At 38.8% G+C, this 25,262-nt stretch overlaps 1 protein-coding gene and 1 long non-coding RNA gene across 2 annotated transcripts in view; both read left to right on the top strand.

Moving 5' to 3' along the window:
- CD109 (CD109 molecule) overlaps positions 1-5,531 on the top strand; it is a 77,993-nt gene extending 72,462 nt beyond the window's left edge. The window contains exon 33 of the mRNA XM_031610815.2: positions 396-5,531. Coding sequence (XP_031466675.1) covers positions 396-586 — 191 coding nt within the window. The 3' untranslated portion in view covers positions 587-5,531. The remainder of the gene's footprint in view (positions 1-395) is intronic.
- Positions 5,532-5,659: 128 nt separating this feature from the next.
- Positions 5,660-16,805, top strand: LOC149919140 (uncharacterized). The gene is made up of 4 exons (XR_016464465.1): positions 5,660-7,984; positions 8,115-8,227; positions 10,261-11,444; positions 16,204-16,805. It is a non-coding gene; the product is annotated as an uncharacterized LOC149919140 (long non-coding RNA).
- Positions 16,806-25,262: the final 8,457 nt, after the last annotated feature.

Below are 25,262 nucleotides of genomic sequence, written 5' to 3'. Positions count from 1 at the left end.
AAGAACAAAGATTAACGTCTAGGCTTAAATACTCATGCTGCAAAGTATTTGGCTAGGTCTGTGTTAGAATTTAGTGCTTCCCTTAAAAGAGCTGTCTTCGTGAATTTAATTCTGTAAATATATTTCCTTTCTCAAGATACACTGCTGTAAGATACTATGTTTTTATTTTTGAATTACATGAAACACCTTGAATGTAGCTGATGCTTAAAAGCATAAATATCTTTCTGCAGATGGGATTTCTCCAGAAAACGTAGCATTTCAAAAGTTTCATTACAAGTATTTCTGGAAGAATTTGCAGTCTGTGTCAAACTCCTTTAAAACTAAGCTTTGAATTTCCAGCTGTTGGACAGTCCTCAGAAGTTCATTAACTAATGTTAACTAACCTTTCTAAACAGGGAGAAGAGCAGTGAGAAGCTACAATTCAGAAGTAATGCAAAGCATAACCCCTTGTGACTTCTGTGAAAGTGATTGCAACCTTTGCCACCGAGCTGGTTCTCCAGCCCTGCTTCAGCACTCTTCCTTGGCTTCCTTGTTCTGCGTGCTGTTTGTCCTTCATGTAAACTTGATGTGCAGTTGGGTGCTGTAAGAGAAAACATTGTTTCACATTTAATGTTTCCATAAATTATCCAAAGAAAATTTTAAGTTCAGATACTAGCCTGCCTTCAGTGATTACAGTGACCTAACTCCTGCTGTGTTCAAGGAGAGCAGGTCTGGCCCATATGGTAAATTTCTGGCTGTGCCAGAAAACTTCTTTAAGTGTTTGTTAGAAATACTTTCCAAGTGTTAGTTTCATACTGAAGTTATTTTCTAAAGAAGCGAAGTTACTGAGAAAGCAGTTTGAGAAAATGTAAACCTAGCTCCCCACTCTGGCTTCCTATCATCCCAGTTTTCATTTTTGCATATCTATTTTTAGCAATATACATTACATTAGTTTACATTGTTTTTCTGAAAAACCGTCTCCTTCTTTGGTAAACAGAGCACTGGGAGCTGGGTATCAGAGCATGCACTGTTCTGTTCTGCAGACATGATGCTTAATATTAGTATTTAGCTTCTCTGTATGCTCTCATGGGGAGAAATATGAAAAATAAAAGGAACTGGCTTCAGAGCTGATCCATGAGCCAAAAAGAACTGAGTTCACAAAGTGCTGAACATTCCAGAAAATTATCAGTCTTTTTTAAATGATTACAGAGAAGCCAGGTGAATTTTTTGCCAATTTCTAATTAATCGTGTTTGAAAATAATGCCTCCGGATGTTTTCATGGATTTTACTCTGCAAGTCTTTTACTGTAAATCATCGAAGAAGGAGTCTGAGACTTTGTTTTTCCAGGGTTCTCTTTCCTTGTGAGAATACTTGTGTTCCCTGGCATATTTATGGCCACCGGGATGAAGGTTGCCTTGATCCTCGTCTGCTTCAGGAAGCTTTCTAGAAATGTCACTCTTTGGGGGATCATTAATGCCTTGCATAGACAATATACAAGTCTTTTTGACGATTTAAGTGCCATAACTCTCCAACAGCTGTTCTGTTGCCTTGTCAGCTGGTTGACTCTGAGTGCCATGTGTTTGTGTAAGTCCTGTTTTTGTTGGTGGAAAGGTTTTTAGGAGTTGTGGGCTCCACATGCATTCTGATCAGTGAAACACTAAACATATTTGTTTAACATACATATCCTTGTATGTTTAAGTGCCTTGCTGGAGTGGGAGGGAAAAGAGGGATGGTGAAGCCTTTCTGGAACAGCAGACATTTACACCCAAACCTTCTCTTTGCGCATTGGGAGAATTAAATACGGGTGTGGAAATGAGTACATTTGAGAACCCTACAAGTGAGCACCTTCCTGAATGAAGCTCTTCACTGTCTGGCAACCAATTTAACCTTCTTGCATACTGCCTTTGATATTTAATGCTTACTTCTTTTTTATAAGAAAGCCGATAACATTTCTGCTTATTGAAATGAAGTTAATTACTGTTATGCTGACAATAATAGAGTTAGAAATTTTAAGGCTATTCTTCTTTTTTTCATATCTTTCAGAGACGGAGTGTGTATGTGTACACATGTAATTATATGGTAGTCACTTTCTTGATCAATTTCTAATTTTTATTCAAATTTTGCTACCGCTTAAAATGTATATTTTTGTATTTTATGCTTATGTGTATTTTTGTTCAGAAAAGGAAATTAGATCATGGTAGCATGGGAAGAGGTCGGAATTTCTTTAACCCTGTGCCTTTTAATAATGAGTTATAGCTTTTTACCTACAAAGCTAGTTTGGGTGTGGTTATTTGTTTTACTTTACCTGTACTTAGAATTTGAAATATTTTTACAAACTTGGGATTCTGTCTCTCTGACAAAGTTATGGTTTTTTTTTGTAGTCTGTTTGTGCTTTTCACTCGTCATTGGTGCCCTTTGAGTAGCTGATTTGTGCCTTATGAGTTTCTGTGCTGTTCTGATAATCTCAAAGTGATATTGTATGTATTGAAATTCAAAGCACTGTTTAGTTGATAGAATGCAGATGTAACCCTCTGTAAGACATGTCCTTCCTTATAGGGATCCAAAGCTAATTGATGCCAAGATAGAAAAATGACATGTATCTTTGTGTCTCAAATTCTTTACTCCTAGGATTGAATTGTGTCAAACGTAAGATGTGGAAAACATTCACACGCTAACCTGGGTATGTTTCACTACGGGTTTCAATTCCTGATGAACTAGAAAAGCAGCTAATCTTTTGCCTTTGGGGACAGCAGCCTTGACATGTCATTTGCTTTCCTTTGCCATAATTTCAAGAACACAAAGCTCACATACTTTCAGTTATGCCATATGTAGAGCTTCCAAGATGGGCAGAGATATCTGATTAATGTTATAATGAAGAGGTTTATTTTTTACCAGAGATGTACTGGAGATAACCTACTCCTTTGCAGTAGATAGCATGAATATAATCATAGTTTTATTTTGCACACAGTCCCATCTTCCTGAATACCCTCTGGAGAAATAAACTCAAACTGCTCTGCCTAACTTCAGAGAGAGCAACTTTTATTAGCATTACCTTGCATTTATTTTTGAGACAAACAACACATGTTTTTAAATGACTCTTGGCTGCCTTGTACACCCTACTAAGAGGCATCAGTCATAATGCACCGTGTCACGGAAATTGTTATTCAGTGAACAAACATCCTTTTTTATTTTGTTTTCTATAATGTAGTATTTCACTTCAGACATCCAAATCTGCCTCTGTAGTAAGCTAAAGGCACCACGTACAGCATGACTTTAAACAAATGTCTACCTTAGGTGGCCTTAACTTCCATGCTCTGCTGCCTTGAAAGATGCCTTCAGTCACTTTGCACTGACTATTTTCTTGAATAAGTTGCAGAGGATTTTGTATTGCATGTTGGCAGTGAATGGGACAGAGGAAAGGCAGCACTGTGGCACAGTGACTCAGTGTTTTCCTCTTTGTCGGAGCCTGTGCATAAATGCTCATTCTGTGTATTTTTTCCACTGATCCGTACAGTCAGTTCTTGATGTTAGAAATTACTAGGAAACCTTTTAGTAAAAAGTCTTTAGGAAAACATCGAACAAGATCTTTAAAAGCTTTAAAGTGGTGCTAAAAGCAGTCGGGAAATGATATTTCATAATGGAGGCTTCCTATTGCATTGCCTGAACACTTTTTGTGTGGTTGCTCTTTGTTTGAAGCCTGAGTACTCTCTGGTACATCCAGTGCCCTTTTCAGCTCTATGTTATCAATGGATAGTCTATGCAGAACCATGAACCTCGTATTAAATCAGCAAGAAATAATCATTTATTTAAGACTGGCTTTGAAGCAAAACCTTAATGCATTTTAAAGGATCTCTCTCCTCTCTTGACTGTCATCCACAATCCCACAGGTGAGCTTTTCTGTACAGAAAAGCTGTATGTCATCTAAAAGCCTTCTGTGCTGAATGCTGCTGTACACAACAGGAAGCGCTTGTCCTGTGACAAGTGCTGCATAACGGGTTCACAGCAACTTCAAGTTTGCCAGGACTGCTCAAATGCCTGGTTTGTTTCCCAGCATGGCATCTTTGTGCCCCATTTACTTCTCAAACAAGAGCTTGCTGGCTTGTGCACATCAGTGGCACATGATAAAGGAGAAAACTAGCCACACTAGTGCAGGAGAAACTGAAGAGTCAGGATCCAACATTACTTGCCTATCTTGCCTATCTTTTGGCTTGAAAGTCACTTCTTAATATTGGATGTGAGATTTTAGAATTGCTTTTAGTAAGTTTTCAAAATACTGTCCTAACAGTATTTCTCCAAGTGTGTTCAGGTCGGAATGAATTTTGACAATATTTGGTGCAAGCAGATTTATGTAGAAAGCATATGTGTATATATATAGCTGTTATATAGGCTCCACTGTACTACTGTGTGCAATCTATGTGCAATTAAAGCATACAAGATCTTCACAAAGTAGCCAAACATTGTATGATATTATGTTTTGTAAAATACACATCTAGAATTTTAGGAAAGAAGATATGTGGAAAGCAACTGATGCCTAATGGAATCATTTCTAGATCTCAAACACTAACCAAAGAGGACAAAATCACCCACTTTATTCAATTTTAATCTTAATGGTCAATGTTTTTTCTTATAGTTTTTGTTTTTCTAATACAAATCTTTGTTCAGTAAACCATCTTTGTGTTTAGTGCTGTAAGTACAGAGGAGACATTCAATTTTATCACCAGTAATTTATAGGTAAAAATTTTATCACTAGTAATTTATAGACAAAAATAAAACAGCAGTTTTGTGACCAGGCCTTTTGAGTTTGTATTAGACTCTCCTTTTCCCTATGTCAAAATAAATTTTACTTCAATATTATTTCTTACTCAGTTTATTGTACTTTTTTGTGCCACTTGAAAATATCATTGCACTAATGCTATTTTATGCAATAAGGTCTGACATTGTGCTGTGTTAGATAAATCCAGTGATCATTTTTCCTAATGGGTAGCTTTTTCTTATCAGATGCATTGGAGTGCTCTTCTTCTATGTGCTATAGAATCACCAGAACTCCAGTGCTAAGATTTCTCTTTAGTTTCATATGATGCATTTTGTTAATGTATTTCTTAGTTTATCCAAAAGCTTCATCAGCCTTGCTCAGATTTTGAGGTGTTTATACTATGAATGGATTTTTTGTGATGAATTCTAGTATTGTTAGATTGGGTGGAATATTAATATGAGGAAAAATATAAAAATGCTGGCTCAAAGGAAGTGGCATAAATGCAGATATAACAAAGCAAACTTTAACTGTCCTACTGGCTGTTGCATCTCTTGTTTTTCTATGTGAAGCCTTAAGCAATTTGAACTGAATTTCTTGGCTGCTTGAGACATAGACAGAAATGCACTTTGATCTATATTACGATCATCATACATAATTTCACTTTTGATCAAAACAGAAATAGTAAAAAAAGAAAAAAAAATCCTTTTATGATCTGTTTCGAGTAAATGGAGGTGAACTAGCATGGTTGTGTCCTTTCAATTAACAGAACAAATATTAAGGAATTAAACTGATTTACAGGATTTTGAAAACTTGTCATTGATTTATTTTTCTTCAAATAAAGATTAGTTATTCTTAAATTTTATTATTTATTTATTATTAAATTTTATTAAAAATAATATGTTCAGTGTTTGGTTGTTGAACAATACGGTCACCTGTAGGACATGACTTGTATGTTTCTGTACTTTGTGGACTGCTGCTCATTCTCAGCACTTTTCAGGGGCTGCCTCACAGGTATTTTAAAGCTTTATGGAGCTGCAATGGTGGTTTCTATGGTTGGGCTGCTAAACATTACCTTGCAGAACATTATCTGGGAGTTTGCTGATGAGGAGTCTCCACGTTCTAAAAACATATTTTACTCACCAGGAAGTCATCTTGAGACTTCTCTCAGTAATTTTTCAACAGTGTTGGGAATTTGGAGAAGTCTCAGTCGACTGGAAAAGTCGAGTGGCAAGTGTCCCAGTTTTCAAGAAGGGCAAGAAAGAGGACCCTGGCATTTACAGTTCATTCTGACATTCTCAGTTCAATGCCTGGTAAAATTACAGAGAAGATTATTCTGGGAGAATTACTATTCTGAAGAGTATTCTGAAAGACAATGCTGTTAATAGTCACAGCCAACATATGTTTGTGAGGGGAAGCCCTGTTCAACAAACTTAATTTTCTTTTATGACAGATTAGCTGTCTAGTTGACCAGGAGAAGCCAATTAATGTAATATTTTTGGACTTTAGTGAAAGTTTTACTAATGTCTCTCATTGTATCCTTCTGGAAAAAAATGCCTAGCATACAGCTAGACCGAAATATAATGTGGTGGGTGAACAGTTGGTTGAGGAGTCAGGCTCAGAGGATTATAGTAAACGGGGTTACATCGTGCTGGTGGCTGGTCACTAGTAGGATTCCCTAGGGCTCCATGTTAGAGCCAGTTCCCTTTGATGTTTTCATCCACGACTTAGATGCAGAACTTGAAGGTGCACTAAGTGAGTTTGTGGCTGAGACAAGCTTGGGAGGAGCTGCTGAATTCTTGGAGACTGGAAAGGCTTTGCACAGAGATCTTGACAAATTAGAGGGGTGGGCAATCAGCAACTGCATAAAGTTCAACAGGAGGAAGTGCAACCCTGGCTTTATGTACAGACTGAGCAGTGAGAGGCTGGAGAGCAAAAAGGATGTGGGGCTTCTGGCTGATGGCAAGTTGAACACGAGTCAGCAGTGTGCCTGAGCAGCCAGAAGTACACTGGGGTGCAACAGGCCCAGTGCTGCCACCACAAGAGGGAAAGGGTTGTTCTGCTCTGCTCTGCTCTGCTCTGCGGCTGTGTAGTCTTACCACAAGCACTGTGTGCAGGTTTGGATGCCACAGTATGAGAAGACCATCAAATTGTCAGAAAGCATCCAAAGGAGGGCTACAGAACCCAAGGGAATAGCATGGAACCACATCAGGGGAGGGTTATATGTGTGTTATGGAAAGGTTCTTCAACAGAGAGTGGTGGGTGTGGAACAGGCTGTCTGGAAAGCAGGAACTTGAATTAACTTCAATCCAGCCAGTGGCAATACACGTGTAAACCTCTCCTTTGCTGTGATTTTTCATATGACACTGTGTGTGAGCACTGCTAGGCCTTGTGCTCCTGTGCTCACTTCTTTGGCCTGTGTGTATCTGGTGTTGTCTCATGCTTTCCCAAGAAAAAGCAGGCTGCTTATGATTTAAGTAGAGCCTGCCCTTCAGCGTGTCTGCACAAGTTTATTGCACAGGCGCCTATATATTGTGGTTCAAATAATGTCCTGTTATGGGGAAATACAAGCAAGCCTTGGACATAATAATTTATTTTGATAGAATTTAAAATAGCTCGGTTGTAAAGATCAAGAATCCACTGAATAGAATTAGTGTATTAGCTTTGGAAAAAAATCAGTTCCTTTTTTTTTTTTTTTCTCACTTGTAGTATTCCCAGCAGTCCCCAGATCTTGCAGCAAAAACCCCAAACCAATATATATCCAGATGGCATATCCAGATGGCAGCACATGATAAAAGACATGGAGTATTTCAGTCTTGTTTCTTGGTTTTTCCTCCCTTGTGTGTTTAACCGCAGGGAGGGACCTGTAGGTTTGTGGGTTTATGTTTTTTGCTCAGTATGAGAAGATGATACAGCAGTAAAAATACTCTGCCTAACCTTATCACTACGTGTTTTAGTTGTGTGTTCTTAACTCATAACTTATGCTGATGTTTCTTTAATAAAAGAGAATTTCTCACAGTGGAAGATGCTGTTATGGTTTTTCTGCTTTCTAAAAATATATTCCTTGACACTCAATAGAGCACGTGGTGTCTTTACAATATTTTTCTAGAATTCTAGTGCCAAATGTCTACCATTTGTGCTTGCTCCTCTCTGCCTCCTTTCTCCTCATTGCAGGATGGCCAATGAAAACTTTGCAAGATGGCAAAGAGTGACTGCTGAATTTGAGGAATGTGCATTTTCTAATGCTATGAAATGGTGAGTGTTGTTTGCAGGCTTTGCTTGCTCTGCAAGTTTTTTTGTTTTTTTGTTTTTGTTTTTTTTTTTTCCTTTGATACCTTTCATTTTCAGCTTAATTATTGTAACTAGCGTATTGCTATTATTCCAGTAGCAGAAGATAGTTATGAGGGGGAACACAAGTGTGACACTTGAGAGGCTGAGGAGGTAAATCTTCCTATGCCATCTAAGCAACTGATGGAAAGAGACAGGCTTCTTAAAAAGGTAAGTCAGAGCACCTACATCTGCTTTTTGAAACATGCCCAAAGAAGCTTCGTTTATTTACCTATTTTGCACTTTTGCTACAGAGTGAGCCTAAGGAGAATGGTTTCCCAAGTGAAAATGTTTTAGCTTTCAAGCTCAAGCTGAGGGGAGAGACAAGACATACCTGTAAGGGGAAGAGAAGAGTCAGTTAGGGAAAAGTTAAAATTTCATTCATCAGTTTAAGGTGGCCTTGAACTGTAAGAGGTGAATAAATTTGGTGTGGGGTAGACTGTTGTGCAGCAAGATTTTCATGCTGTTCTTTGGAAGCTTCATCTGCTGTTTCTGTCCTGGATGGGACATGTTTCTGTTGATATCCATTGTAAAGCAATCCCTTCATCCTTCTGGTGCAAGGATCTCCAGATGGATCTGGTACCTGTTTATCACGCTTTTCTGGGCTTTGAAAGCCTTAAAAAAACTGACAATTGCAGTAGAGAATGAGTTACGTGGGCCTGATAGGTCCTTTGAAGCCCTGGAAGGGGAAGTCACATTGAGTTAAGTTTCACAGGAGCCTATCAGATTCCCAGTTTGAAAAACTAACATGCAGCCTGATTATATTTGCATGCATCAACAGCCGCAGAGAGACTTCCAGCGCTCCAGAGAGTAGCTTTCAAGTTGACTTTGACAAAATGCAGAAATGGTCTAAAATCAGAAGCAAGAATATAGCTATGTACTCAGGAAAGATGGTAGTTGGCTGTACGGATCTAGGCTGAGTGAATGACTAACAAGGTAGATATTCAGCAGAAAAGGAGCCAGGATGCAAAGAGATCAATCCACTGAAAATAGGCCAAACTATTTACTTTTTACAACTTTTGCCAAGTTCTTGCACAAGAAACAAACACACTGGGTGGTATAAACAGGAGTGTTGTCTGCAAGGCCATGCTTTCTGCAGCTGGAGTGACTGTTCCTGCTTGGGCACAGCTCACCAATAACAGGGGGCTGCATAGAGAAAAGGCTGCCAGAATGGCTAGGGTCCTCACAGACAAGATATGGGAGGAAGGGGTTAAAGGCAGCCTTTGTTTAATCTGCAGAAGAGATGGTGGAGGTTAATATGAGACAAGTTTTCAAATAAGGGGTAGGCTGCTGGAAAGAAGTGTGTAAGCTGTGTTTAATATCCAAGTAATGGTAAAAGTAGAAGAGAGATTTGAATAGCAGCAGGGAGCATTTAGGATAAATACTAATAAAAAGAATCAAAGGGTCTCAAACATTTAAGTTTCTGAAAATAGCTTGTAGGCTCAAAAATAGTATAATGGAAACCTAAAATGTGAAAACTGACTGTTGAAGCTGGATAACTGAGAGAATGCAAAGCTTGATAATGGAGATGTAAATCAATGAGTACAAATGAGCTAGGAACACCCCTAGTGCACTGGGAAGTTAACAAAGGCTTATCTGAGACACCCAGGGAGTTCACACAGGATCCTGCCTGGGGCATGGGCATGGTTTCTCCCTGACCCTGACATGATCATTTGTGTGTGGGTCCATAAACCCAACGCTGACTCTGCTTCCCTAAGGCCCCAGCAATCACTTGAATAAACAGTTGTAGAATAAAACAAACTTACTGAGTTACAAAACTTCCTTTGTGTTTATATTCCTACCAGCAATTTACACTTAGTTTTTGTCTTGTATTTTATGTATGGTTGCATTTGGAATCCTGTTTTATTTTCTTCATTTGCCTTCAGTTTAACTCTCAGTGAAATCCATACAGCCTATTCCTTTCAAGTTCATTACTTGCATTGCTTTGCAGTTTTAACTTACATATTTTGTGTAGTTTTATGCACAACTGTTTGTCATAATCTCCTATCTGATATGTGAAGGGATTAGTTCACCTAGAAGTGCATTTTCTAGTTCCTCACTTTTATTACAGTCATTGAGAATGTAATAAAACTGATTTACTGTTTGAGAAGGCATGCAAGAAAATGGGAATCTCCTGAGTTTATTATAGTGCTATTCAGTGTATTTCATTTTTAGAAGAAACCCATATATTGTTACCTTTCCAGACAGTTTAACATCTACAGGATGGTAGATACCTGGAAGCTGATTTTGAGGCCTGATTGGAGGTACCTGCTTGTGTGGTATCCGTAATGAGTCACTGGTACGGAAACTTAATTTTCAGTTCTATCAGTAATTTTTTTTCCCTCTCTCTCTCTTTCCTTTTTTCCTTCTTTTTTTCTCCCTTTCTCTCTCTCTCTCTCTCTCACTTAAGCAAAAAAAGACTACATCTTCTATCAACTTTGGGAGTAAATCAAAGCATTATAATTAAGTTTTGGTTTCAGCACTGTTATTACTCCTAAATAAAACAGAGAAGAAGAGACGTGTCATCTTCAGGCAAGTTTGTAGAAAGATGGCTTTGGTACAGCTTGCATGATAAAATGTAGAAGCAACCAGAGCGGGTTGGACTGAATGTAGAGAAACCTTAAGTGTAAATACTGGTGTGAACATGCTCTTTTCCTACAAAAGAAGTCCTGGAAGTGTCAGGCAGATGTGCTCATAGGTGGGACTGAAGTGTCGACTTCTTTTTCTGAGCCACGGACAACCTTAAAATACCTATTAGCACTTGCAGAGGAGGTAAGCTGGTAATTCAGAGCTGAGCACCTGCTTTTTTTGCTGTAGTAGTACATATCTGTCTGACACTAGTGAGATGTTCATGTCTTGAGACCAGCCCAGACTTTTGACACTTAGGGAAGAGAGGTTTTTAATATGGCTGAAACAAGGAAAGAGAAATTATACCCATAATAAAGAGGAATGAATTGATATAAAAAGAAGAACCTCTTGATCTTATTCACAACAGCTCCCTACCAGGGATTCTCTATAAACATCCCTGGGGATGCTTCTAGCTCACACTGGTGAGAGAATCATGCTGAATGACATTTTAAGGTAAGAAGATAGACATTTCCTTGTTTGTTTATTTATTTCACATATGAATGTATTTTAAATTGCTGGCTAAAGGAATGGGGATAGTAAAACATGCACATGTGGAAATGATGTACTGAGAAAGTTCTGTGGTTTCATATGGAGAAAAAAGATAGCAGCCAATTCTAGCTCAGTAGGCAAGTAATTAAGCCAGCAATCTCTCTGTACATTGTATTCTAAGTTCAGTACAAAAGTATGTAACATATGATTTTTCTTTTATTATCTGCAGTTTGATTTCAGGAATGACCATCACCACAGTCATCATTCAAAGGTGAATGAGTTTGCTGAATGTTAAGTGAAAGTCAGTATGATTAACGTCTTGTTCCTGTGCATGATCACTGTCCTTGGTCAGATGTTTATAGGCAGCTTAAGGGCTGTTTTTTACTTAGTTTAAATCACATTTTAATTATGTTCAGAATAACAACAATATGAACACATATTTAAATAATATTGAAACACTTGTGAGGAATAAGTTTACCACTATTTCATAGTCTGCTTGCTTCATTTAAAATTCAGATGCTACTTTGTTCAGAAATCGTTCCCCACCTACCATGTTTCCAACAGAGACACCAACCACAGCCTTGAAGATTTTTATGTTAGGATACAGGAGATGCAAACAAAAAATAGTGTGAATTCTTCATAGGAAGCACTGTGTATGGTCTCAAAATACTAAGGAAGCATGAGACCTTTAACTGCAATATTCAGAAAACAAAGTCAAATGGTGTCTACTCATCTATGCCCTGTTCTCTAGTTTGACTGTTTTTCTTCATTTATAATGGCTTTATTCCTTTACCCTTGCAATAATTAAGATTGGGGTAATGTTGTGCCACCTCTGCTTCATCTTTTATCAGTCTCCCAGTCTATTTTTCTTTTCTTTTTGCATTTAGCAGCATCAGCGAGGTCTAAATTTCCTAGCAACATTGAATAATAGGATTTAGTCTTAAGAAAATTCATTTTTTCTGAATTCATTTTTAGTATATATTTGTTGAAGATCTGAGGTCAAGAACACTGTGAATGTAAATGATTGGCTTGATTTTGGTTGTCTTCTTGAACTACTTGCCTTGTCTGATGCAAATTACTTCCCTTCACCTGCTTCCTCCTTCCTACTCTTTTACATAGGGCACTGCAATCTGCTAATGTCCACCTCCCTCATAGTGTGGACTTAAATAAAGTTCAAACAGCTTGATCCTTTATTTGGGCCTTGACATAGGGCAAGTTCACCTTGTAAATAGCAATATGACAAACAAGAACTACTACTGGCTGAGATCGCTCAGTGCCCAGCTGCTGTTAGTCCCAGTTCTGAAGTGGGTACCATTTTTTGCATCCATGAAAGAGTGAGGCTGTGAGGCAAAGCAGGGGCTTTGCAATGGCTGCAATGCATCGCTTCCCTCAGTGTTAAGATGATGGGAGCAGGACTGGAGGCAGTAACAATCTAGATGGAGGAAAGGAAGTGTGGAGCTGTAAATTGTTCTCACATCACATGGTGATCATGTATAGGAGGGAAGAAAAATCAGCCTGGGTGAACATGAATCATGAGCAAGCTAAATACTGCAAAGTCCAGTATAAGAACTCCCTCAAATGTAATTGGAAGCCCTAAATCCCCTTTGGATTAGCAGCTTTCAGCTGGTGTCTAGTAGGGCAGGTCTGTCTTGCAGGAGGTTTGTACCTGGCTCTTTTCCCACAGGTGATGGAAAACAAGATATGTGAGCTGCAAGGCCCAATGCCACTTTGTGCTGGGATGCCAGTGCAGCCACAGGCACAAAGTGACAGAAAGAGGGACAAGATCCTTGTGTAGGTCAGTAATGACTCTGGACCATTGGCAGCAGCGACCACCCTTCATGCTGATATAGCGTGACCTTTCTTTTAGGTTGCAAAACATATTCTGATATGTATTCAAAATGCATTTAATTGGCCTGTACATGAGTCTCTTGCTCTTCATCACATGCAGTGTATGTGCAATGTGGATTACTCTGTGAGGGATGTCAAGGAACAGGACATGCTAGCATAAACAAGCCCAGCAAGAGTCAACAATGTCAAGATGCAGTGGAAAAAGGCAAACACAGACTGTGGTGTATAAACAAGAGTGCATCTTGGGAGAAGCTTCCACTTAGCTCCTGGGAATGCTGTGGCCTTATTTTATTTAGGTCTGCAAGAGGAAATCAGTGGTCTGACTTCTGAATTCCCAGAGGCAGACAATGAGGACTGTTTAGAACATGGGGAGGTCAAATGAACTGGAGTTTCTTGGAGACCTTGGAGATAGGGCTGTGGGATTTTTCTGTGTCTACCTGTATCAAAAACTCCTGAAAAGTTGTTTGCTGACACAATGACATAATTAGGAGTAGGTGATTAAATTGTAGAAAAGTAAGTTACAGTTTAAGCTCTAACAGTTTCTAACAGTTCAAACTGTGGAACATGCTGATACAGACAACAACCTTCTTTTTCAAAGACACTCTTTAAGAGTAAACTGGGCAAAAACCTATGAATAATGACCTGTGTCTGTCTTGGTGGTGGAGATGGGCTGTTGATGTCCTTTCCGGCAGTGTTTGTTATGAGCTGATATCTGTAAGATCTCATTTTGCAAAGGTGCAAAATGAGACATCGTTTATAAGAGACTACTGAAATGAGCAAGGTAAAACTTTTTCTCTGCTGGTACTGAGATAAATGCTGAATATGCTGAAAAACTACTTTGAAATCATGGGAGTTACAGTGTTGTTATGTACTTCAAATGAGAATCCAGCTCCTAATTGCCTCCATAAGGCAATAGTGGTCCTTAAAAGCACAGTGGAATCACTGGGACATCACACTTCAGCTTTTTAAAAGGGCTCACAATATTTGCAGAATGATACAATCAGTCTTGAAAAATACCTTTTTTAAAGTACAGGATCAGGCATACTATAAGAAGGGGTGTCAATGCAATGGTCTGAACTTATGAGTCTTTCAGGCATGCCTGTGTCCAGTAAATGTAAACAGACATCCAACAACAGATAAGAGTTGCACAAGCTTATGTCATAGAATCATAGAATGGTTTGAGTTGGAAGGGACCTTTAAGATTATAGGGTCCCATAGGCAGGGGCACCTCCTTCTATACCAGAACGCTCAAAGCCTCATCCAGCCTGGCCTCGAATGTTCCAGAGAGGTATCAGGTACATTTCCCCAGGCTGTTTCTTAGATGAGGCCAACTCATATCAGAGGTTCCATAGGTTTCAAAGCCCAGCTACTCATTGTCACAAAAAGGATTAAAAAATGTCTTTGTGACTGTTCTGCTCACAGCTGGGTTGTTAGAGTACAGTGTGCAAATTCAGCTTTACAGGGCAAACTATTCTGAAGTGTTTTCATTCAGAGCTACAGTGCTGTGCCAAGTTGTCTTTCATATCATATATCTGTTGAACTTTTCTATTTCTTCACTATTTTCTTCCTCAAGGATAAAATCAGAGGCTACAAAACCAGAACAATAATACTGAATGTACAGTGGGCACTTAATAACAAACAGAGAAAACAAAGATTGTGATAGCCAAGATAACCAGAACACTTTTGATTTCTAGTTACATGTTCCCATGAAACCAGAGTTCTTTTTTCTCTTTCAAACACATGCTGAACAAATGAACTACTTATCATTGAGTTCAATTGTGTGCTGAAGGCAGTCCTAGGCAGAAATACAGCTACACCCAGTACCTTCAAAATACATCTATAGATGCAGATGGCATGGTCACAAAACCACCTATCATTGTACTTCTTGCTATATTTGCAGTTTTGCTGTGTTTTAACTGCTGTTGTCTGGCTGTGCAAGGGTCTTGGGAGCCCAGCACTCAGAGGGTACACAATACCCCAAGTGTCAGAGCCCTTTTAGGGGTTTTTAGCCTTTGAGGACTGTACTCTGTTAAGGAGCAGCTCTGTTTTTGCTGCTCTCTGGCACTGAGGGTAGTGGAGAAAAAAAGGTACCTTATTTGACTAAATATCTATCACAAGTAATACATTTGCTGGTGTGCCGGGATCCACAGCACAGTGGATATCTCATATTTATCAACCAGCTGCTTCTCCAGGGAATGTTGTATTGAGGATCAAAACTTAAGGAGGTCAACTGTGCAACAGATGACTGTAGGGTGTCCAACCTTAACACCTCCCAGGCAGGTAGTGAGGTGACCACTCACTCTGCAATCCAAGTAGGAGACAGACTGCTGGATGTGGCTGGTGCCAGTGACCTGGCTGTTGGAAACAGAAACATCCACTGTTCCTTGGAAGGTCGACACAATTGCAAGATGGAGTTCAAAGGCACTGGTAATAAAACAAATGGAACATTTCTGTATCCTTGGTGACAGTATTCACTACCTTCACACAGACGACTCAGAGAAAGAAAATGCTATAGGGGTGTCCTCACATCTTTAAACATTTAGCTCTTGAAAATTGTTTGGCACTGCTGCCGCTCTTCAATTATCTCCTTAGCACTCATAGAAGGAGGTCCATTGTGGATATTCAGCAGCACTGCTTGCTAGAGCTGCTAGTCCCTACTTTAAATGACTGAGAAAATCACAGAGACTACCCGGTACTCCTTGTGTTGAGTAGAAATTAACCCAACCAAACCTGCAGAATTATGTGGAAGCAGTGATAAGTGTAGGTAGAGTTGCCAGAACTGCATATCTGCTTCTGTATGTCTTGAATAGAAGTACAGCAGTTTGTCATTTTCTGTTCTATAGCTTTCAGCTGCATGAGTAAACACTTTAAATCTGAAATTCTCCCAGATCTCTGCGGGTGATGTGAAATCCCCAATTATGTAGGTCATATATCTTTCTTGGCAGGGGTTCAACTCAGCATCTCCAAATGAATATTGTGCTGTATGCAGACTCATTAGATGTTTTTGTGTTTTTATTCTTCTGGGGTGCAGATGCCCATGAAAGAAGCTGAGCCAGAGCAAATTTTAGAACCATTGTCCTTGAGCCATTTTAATTTTACCATCTGGTAAACAACTGCATCCATTTTAAATATCAAATGTTGTGTTATTAACCTTTTAAAAATATATATTTTTTCATTTATAGGTGAAGATATTAGTTTAAACTTCAGCAAAAATTGGTGCGTGCCTTGTTGCAAAAAGAGTACCAATGGAGCCAGGCATGGAATCTTCCCTGAAGGCCACCAGTGTCTTCTGGCAGAGGCACCTTCTAAAAGGATGCAGTGCATAGTTGCCAGCTGCACATACTTCTATTTGTTAGACCATCTTCAAACACTTATGTTGAATATTTCAGAATCAGAACTGGGAATGGATTTCCATTCTTGGTTTTTGAAAATCCCAGAGTCCTAGCAAGCTGTAAGTGATCTGCTGCTTTGAAAATGTGCTCAGTGCTATCTTTAACCTAACTTATTGTAATGGCTTACCAGTAGGTTCAGGCTGGAAAAAACGTTGCCAATAGTGAAAATGAAAAAATCTGCAGATGCAGTATTGGTGTAACTTGGGTAATGCCTAGAGAGCCTGGCAGGTCTGAAAACCAGGTTACAATACTTTTTTAATCCTCTTTCTCCTTTTGCCAAAAAAACAGCAGTGTAACTCTAGTTCTACTCCTCCGCATGCTGTATTGAATTTTATCTGTTTTTATTAATGTGGTCAGTTTTTGTGCAAGTCTTTCCATAAATGAAATTAAGTACAGAAAATAAAGGAGATAGAAAGATCAAATGACTATGCTGTTAAATTATTTATTCTTTTATTACTTCCAGCAGGGTACATAAAGCTTATGTACCATCACTTTCTTCTGGAGTAAGATGCACAAAGAAGAGGTTTGCATATAATTTGAAATTGAAAATTCCACTTTTTTAGCTTTCTTGGGAAATGCTACTAGTTCAGAGAAAATGGGCATTCAGAACAATCCGTTTTCACTGGTGGTTCCCAAACCATCTTTTTACAGTCCCAAAGCCACAGGAATGTACTAATTTTTCTTTCAAGCTTCCAGATGATCTTCAAGCATTTCAGTGAGTCTTGGGAAGGTTCCTGATACAAAATTAGATAAATTAAAACTCTTAATTAATTAAAGAACTTAATATTCAGTAACACAAAGATCTTTTAAAAATTTTCTTTTAAATATAATTATGGAAATAATTTATCAAAGGAAACAGAGAGAACACAGATTCAGAGAGATGAAGGAACATGAGAAAACAGTGAGACATCAAGAAGGAGCAGGTACATGAATCTTTTATCGCAGCATATGTCTGCCATAGCCCAGGTGAATGTTATGCTATGGGCCTGAAGTTTTAACCTTCTCTTTGAATCTCTAAAGCTACAAAACATCAACAGCTATAAATTGAATTTATCTGTGTATTAAAATTGGGCTACGGTATTTTGCATGATTCGTATTTAAAGATTTGTAAAGATTGTCAAGATTGCTTCGTGTAAAACCTTCGGTGTCAGATCAGGAACCACGATTTTTTGAGTTATCTAGAAACTTCTGATGTAATTGCAAATCTGAGGTGACAGATTGCCACTTGGTTATAAATTTTAAACAGAAAAAGTCTTCGTTTGTTTTTATTACTTCTCCATGTAACAAAATACTTACTCTGGAAATATCATTAATGTGAGTTAAAAAAGAAATGTTACCCATAAGAGAAGTTTCATCATTGCATTCAATTTTCTCTGTGGAAAATAGTAGGTTTTTAATGTAATTGAATGTCAGAGTCCTGCAGATGTAATTGTCTTGCCTTTTAAAAGAAAAACTTAATTAAATAGATGTGACACTCCCATGATTAGCTCTACTCTTTTCTGGAAGACTGCTGTTCCACCTCTCTTCAGTGCATAACTGATGAGTGGAAAAAAAAAAAAAAAAAAACAAGAAAAAGGGAAATGAGAGAAATTAAAAGCACCCCGAAATTTCTGGCTCTGTGTTCTGTTCAGCAAATACTGTGTTCATAAATAGAATGGCTGACCACTATATTCTGGCACTGCCTCGCCATGCAGAAGGTATTCAGAAACAGTGGAAGCCCAGGAGAACGATGGGGGTGGAGAGGAGAGAGAGGATTCCAGACATAGTAACTTTGGAAAATTTGTTTCAGACCTGAACAGCATTAAAGTTTCCGAGTTTCTCTCCTGAAATTTGGAAAAGCAACACTGTACAATTTCTCCCATGTTTTAAAACCTGACTTTCTGAGCATGGAGAGATGATAAAGCATCTTGATTCAGAGTTAGATCTAGAGAGCTCCTGCAACTTAGATGTGCGTGCTGCTGAATACTGTAATAAAGCCAACAGTGTTACACCTCCAAGAGTCTGACCCCATTGCAAGAACTTAGGAAACAAAGCATTTAAGGACTGGGAAAATCATTGTAAGCTCATTTATTGGGAAATATTTTGGTCTGAGCAAAGAGTAGCACACATTTCTGTATGGGTGGAAAAAATATATGTTCATCTGGCTGTACTTCAGAGGACTGTGTGTACTTCTCTGTATCTGGTATACGATGTGTACAAATATCTGGAACTGGCAAATACTATTTATGATAAATGCTTGGTGTTATTTATGAACATTTCATGTTTTATCACAAACTCAGTGGTCTAAAGGAAGCTGAACATTTCTTTGCAAGAATTGAATTTTGCAACAACAGGAAAATAAGCAAGAAAGGATAACAAAGCTGGTGAAGGGACTGGATCACAAGTTCTATGAGGAGTGTCAGAGGGAAGTGGGATTGTTCAGCCTGGAGAAAAGGAGGCTCAAGGGAGATCTTATTGCCCTCTACAACTACTTAAAAGGAGGCTGTGCTGAGATTACAGGGGTCAGCCTCTTTTCCCAGGTAACTAGCACTAGAAGGTAATGGCTTCAAGTTGCACCAGGGGAGGTTCAGACTGGATATTAGGAAGAACTTCTTCTCTGAAAGGGTGGTCAGGCAGTGGAATGAGCTACCCAGGGAGGTAATCATCCCTGGAGGTGTTCAAGAAACATGAAGATGTTGTACTAAGGGATATGGTTTAGTAGGCAAGATTGGTAGTAGGTGGATGGCTGGACTAGATGACCTTAGAAGTCTTTTCCATCCTTAATGATTCTGTGATTCTACAATTCTATGATTACATACCTTTGCATTGTCATAATCTATTTATGGCAAGAATTTCATCCTTAGAAACTGTAACTCACTATGAAGTTAGGGAAAATACCATAAAAATTACTGAAACCGTTAAAAAAAAGTGCTAATTGTAACTCATCTTGTAGAAGCTTGTACATTTCAGTAAGCTGACATTCAGATTTGATTAACAGATTCCAAATTCACCGAGTTGTGGTCATTTTCCTGAAATGATCTTCCTGACCTCATTTAATGAAGTTACCTTAAACCCAAGAATGATTTAGTCTTTGACATTACAGAGGCTAGATAGGAGGTAGGGGCATTTGCATTTCTTTGAATGCTTTTGATAATATTGGAAAAAATAGTACTTGGTGTTTTTGTCATGGCATTCTTTAGAAGAGTCCAATTAAGTTTGTGCCTATTGCTCTTGATGTGGAATAACAGTATTATAAATTGATTAGCATAATGGAGTCCTGAACACATCCGTTACATGTCAGGTGAGTTTTACAACCCATAGCACAAGAAACCTGGAACTTCCAATCAATACCTAAATTTTGGCTTATTCCTACCCTATTTTCCCAAATTCCAACTGAGAATTAAAAAAATCTTCTGCAACAATTCCTTTTAAATTCTGGTCTGAGTGAAAACTATTAATCCAGAAGTCATACCCTATTGTAATCAAAATCTTTTATTATGCTCAAAAACCTCAAAGAAATCAAGTGAAAGACTGCATCAAAGTCATAAGAAGACTGAAAGAGGTGGCATTAAATTTCAAACAAAGCTTTGGATTCTGGTGAGAGGTAATATTGAGATTCTGAAGATCTTCTGAAGCAATACTGAAAAAAAAAAGCAAGCCTAAAACCTCCCAAGGAGAAACAGCTGTTTTTGTCCTGCTATGTGTTTATCAGTTCTAGACCCAATCATGGCCCCAAACTCATAAAACAGTTAAAAACATCTTTAATTTTAGTGCATGAAAACAGTTCTATCAATAGACAACTCTGGTTGCCTATTGTTTATCAGATTACCAAGGAAATATATGTTAGACACTGGTTTCAATCCCTTTGTTGTATCAACACCATGTAAAGTCACAGTCAGCTTTCCCAAGAGCATGAATTTCTAAATTAAATTTCCTAGCTCAAGTTTGTTGCCTATCCCTGCGTAACAAAATATTTCCATTTGTGCTAGGAATCATATAGATCAAATTTCAGGAAAGACCCTATGGATTAATCTAAAGAAATAGAGCTCCAAACCATATTTTTTTGTGTAAACAAGATTCCCACACAAATTCCTCCAATATGAATATACTTATGATGTATTAAAAATGTACTTGGTGCTATGCATGCTGTCTTGTAAAACAGTCCCTCCCTTCAACTGTCTGTAGACTGAGAAATAGATGGAGAGAAGGCTAATTCTTGAGAAGGCAGACAGCAATAGAAAATCAAAGGTACTAGAAAAAACTTAGCTTCAAATCTTGCAATGAATCATATCTACTTACTTAATTTCAAGAGTTTCCATGCCTATTGATTATAGCAATGAATCATTACGTGGAACAGATAAACTGAGTTTATAGAATAGCATATCCCATTTCCTTCTTCCCTCCTGAATTCTTCTGAAGCATTCCCCCTTTTCTTGAAAAACAGTGTGTTTACCTTACAGGATTTTAAACGACTGAGCCTATTAATTTTTTTTTTTCCAATTTTAAATAATGCCTAGCAATAAAACTTGTTTAACTTATTATCTGGTCCAGTGAGCCAAGTATCAGACCTCCTGCCTTTGCTGTTCACTGAGATGTGTTCTCCAGATGCCAATAGATGAAATTATTGTGGTACTCAGAGATTCATACAGAGATGCTGGGAAGCCTTAACTCCCAGGGATGTCAGAATGTATTGGAGCACTCAAAAACTTGTGACTTTGGAAGTGTCTGGATGAGTTGCTGGCATAATGCATGCTCAGACTGATGAGTTCTGTTCATGGGCTTGTTTCCTTTCAGAGGCATTAAGACCTGGCATCTAGCTCATGAACCATAGCTTTCCTTTGTCTTCTGGGCAATGTGCTGCAACTTATGATTCTGGAATGATAAAACACATAGTCTTTCAGTAAATTAAAATTATGAAAAAATAATGTTTTCAGCTTGCAGCATCAGTGATACTTTCTTCCCTAAATTGGTCATGTTCCAATGCAACTTGAGGCTTCCTGAAGAAAATGCCCTTCAACAGCCTTCTGTGTGTGTTACCACAGTGAAGTCACCACTGCTATCTAACCTGAAGTAATCTCTAGGGAGCATATATCTGCTTTCTACTTCCTTTCCTTGTAGACATTTTCTCAGTCAAATCTTTGCCTACTGAACAGGTGTTTTTGGCCAGGCTTCTCCATATCTCCTCCCATCCTCTCGCAGCTCCCTCTTGGGGTTGCCCATAGAACTCCTCTGCAGATTTCCTACTCCTCTTCCTCTGCTGAGCTTTTGTTGACTTCAGTGCTGGGACTTGTGCTTCCCTTGAGAGAGTTTATGACCATCTAGAAATTACCTCTGCTAGGAAATTATTCTTTTCCTTATAGGAATGTGTTAAAAATATCACTAACCTTTCAGGGTAGACTCAAGAGATGACTAATGTTTTGGCGTACCACCAGTGGTTCATATTCTCTCCTTCGTTTCTCTCTTTCCATTCAGTTCCATTGTGTGGATTTTCTACTCATTTTAAGACATAATTGGAAATCATATCTTTGTTTACCTCTTTCACTGCTTCTTTTCTTTTTTTTTTTCCCCCCCTCCCTTCCCTGTAGCTCATCTCAATGGTCTGGAAATATAATGGGCTCTGAACAGTTTATCAAGGGTGCTTTGCTGACCATTTTTCCTTACTTTCACTAGATTCACACATAGCTTTTGTCTTCCTCAATTTTTACCAACTGTGCTGAAAGCAATGCAAGCCTTAGCATTGTGCAGTGGACATCTGAAATAATTCTCCTCTTTCCTTCCCTTCCCTGATCTACAGCAACTAATCTCAATGTATTATAATCAGATTTAAAGGTTTTGGAAAATATGAACAGTATAAATCCTTGTTTCTTTTCCTTATCCAGGTGAAATAATATATTTTTAAACTTTTTTTCCTTATATTTTTCTTATGAAGAAGACCAAATGATCACTGTACTGTCACCAGCATACTCTGCTAAGTTGCTTAACTGTCAACTTGAAAAGTCTTCAGAATGTCTCTATTTCTCAGTACACATTGTTCTATAGTTTCATTTATTTAAATGCCTGTCAACTACGCAGTGGTTGTTTTTGTTTTTGTTTTTACTTTTTATTTAACACCAATTAGCTTGGAGACCCCACGAAGATTAAAAGAATTAGTGCATTTTTTGAGGAAGAAATAACCAGAACAATTAATCTCTGAAAAAGAAAAGGGTGAAATCCTTCACAACTGCTATCTTCCAGAGAAGTTGAAGTCCCAGAGGTGACCTTAGGGTCAGTTTCTAGTTCTCAACCACTGCAGCTCCTGTTGCATTCGGTGCCCCAAAAGAGGATCTCCAGGTTATTGGCCTGAGGCCTGAATTAACCCATGCAGCAGCATCAGATGATCCCTTCTGATAACTAACTAGCATCCTCCAAGGACAGTCTGGGAGCCCGCTTTATTTGCCCTCTCCCTCTCCATTTGGTCTCTGTTGAGAAAGTCATCTGCATCCACACAGCTCTGCTATCCAGTCTATAACTGTCATTTATACTTCTAGACAGGCACACCAATTTGTTGGTAGGTTGTGTAAAGCAGTCAGAAGGGATGCTTCCAAAATGAGGTCAACACCAACCTGTGTTTCACTGGCTTTTTAAATGGGTCTTGGATGCTTAGTTATCTCTAAACAAATCTGTCTCTTGCACCCATTTATTTTCTTATGGCTTACAAGTGAATCTTCTCCCAAGGTGCCACTTTGTCCTGTTACTTCAGCTCATTGCCATCACTGTAGGAATGCACTGCTGACTGCAGTGACTGGCTCAGAGACAGAGACACGTGTAGCATGGAGACTATCAGTTGCACCTTAACTCAAGATAAATCAATGGGGTAATAAATGAGCTGCAGCTCCAAGTACAGAGATTCAGTGATCCTGCCTGAATTGCCTCATTTGTCGCCATGCTGCTGAAGATGTAAACAGTAAAGGTGAGTGGATAGGAACCATACGGAAATAAAAAGGAAGGACATTTACCACAAGGGCCGTTCAGTAGTGCCATTCCCCTCTGTGGTCCAAGATGAGTGAGGACAGACCTTCAGGAGCACTCACTGTGTCCTGCAACTGAGAAGCGCACGTCAGAAGTGTGCTGCCCTGTTTGATCTTCACCTGTTGTGCATGCCTTTCTGTTTGACTCATTTTCCTTTTCCTCAGTCTGATGTAATTTTTACAGATGAGACATGAATGGAAAGATTCCAGAGAACATCTAGTAGCTTTTTCCATTGACATAATGCTTCATGCTTTTAAAACTGTTTCAAATAAATATGATAATTGATAGAGATAGTCAACAAATTAGGAACATCAGGCATTTTTGGAGGATGAGCAAAGACCACCCAGCACATCACATATTTCCCTTACACACATATATTCCCTGCATCTTTCTAGCCAGTTGCTAAACAAGCAGCTCTAATGTTACAGTTCTGTTTTATCAATTATGTCCAGATTTGTCACAGCCATAATTAAAAAGTTTTTTGTATGCTTGATCAAAGAATCACAGAGCATCCCAGAAATTAGAGAAAACAGAGCTAAGAGGAATTTTAGCCGATTATTACTTCCAGTGCTTTCAGTGTCTGATATATTTTTTATCTGTTCTTACAATTTTCATGTTAGCCATTGTGTTTCTTTAGTTTCATAGCTAAACCAACATAATGCTTAAATAACTGACCACTACCATTCATATTCCCTAACAAATAGAGTTCACATTTCCCCGGATTCCCATCTTGTGCTGATCTTGAAGTCAATGTAGGAATGACTGTTCAAACTGAGGACAAGTTTTGTTGTTCCTCAGCAAAAATATCTCTGGAATGTTTAATTCCAGAAATTCTACTGGAACAAATGAGAGCTGCAAATTCTTACCTGGGCATAAAGCTTTATGGAAAAGTTTTCTTACTAATTGCAGTAGCAGCCGGAATAGACAATATTTGTTTCCAAAAGTCTTGAGAATCCACTCCTTCTTTCCTTTCGTGCTTGAGTTTTTTCTTTATGTAGCTGCTCATAAAAGACAGCCCTTCCTGTACTCTGGCACCTGTGGCAGACTTTTAGGAGCACATTAAGTTGATCGTTTTGCATTTCCCTGAGCTTAGCCCCAAAACACAGGGAGAGGAGGAGGAAGGAAATGAGTTCACCCCTCTGCCATCTGCAGTGTTTCTGTCTGTCTGCCCCCCACCCACCTCCTCGCAAAAGGGGAATACAATTCTCTCTCAGAGATAGATGACTGCATGTGGCTCTGGGGGAAAATAATTTTCAAGATGCTGAACCCTAATAGAGAATTTCCTGCTCTGCCTCTGCTCTTAGCACAGCAGGGCTCAGCCATAGCATGTTGCTAAGACAGCCCTGTCAGGCTTCCTCAGGGAAAAGAGGGCATCTCTTAGGAAAGTTGGGCTTTCTATGACTGGCTTTAAAAATTGGGTCTTGTAGACAGACTGTTGCCAGTGCAAATCTACGGAGAGTCCACATTTGATGTGTTCATGGAAGGAAATGCCTTGTCAGAAGTGGGAGGCTGAGCTGGGTAGCTGCAGACTCAAATGAGTCTTAAACACTGTTCTATGGCAGCAGACATCTAATCTCCAGCTGACACAGGCTCAAGGGATGGTTGCAAAGTTCATATTCAGCAGAAATGGGCACAATCCTCCAGCCATGTGGAAAGCAAAAAAAAGCTGCGCATCTTCATCTGGCAGCTGGGATGCTGACCAGACACCCCAGTTACAAAATCAAACAGTGAAAGATAGGCACAGACCTGCCAGGAAATGAGCAGAAAGTGCAACTCTTCTGATTGCTGGACGCAACCAGCTCAGATCCCCTGTCTTGAGCCATCTGCATCGTGTCCTAAATGCACCTAACAGCTCTGGCTCA

The sequence above is a fragment of the Phasianus colchicus genome, chromosome 2 (genome assembly GCF_987193195.1).
Source record: "Phasianus colchicus chromosome 2, bPhaCol1.hap1.1, whole genome shotgun sequence".
Taxonomy (NCBI): domain Eukaryota; kingdom Metazoa; phylum Chordata; class Aves; order Galliformes; family Phasianidae; genus Phasianus; species Phasianus colchicus.
The sequence above is the reverse complement of the archived record's forward strand: the minus strand, read 5'-3'. Positions and strand labels throughout refer to the sequence as shown.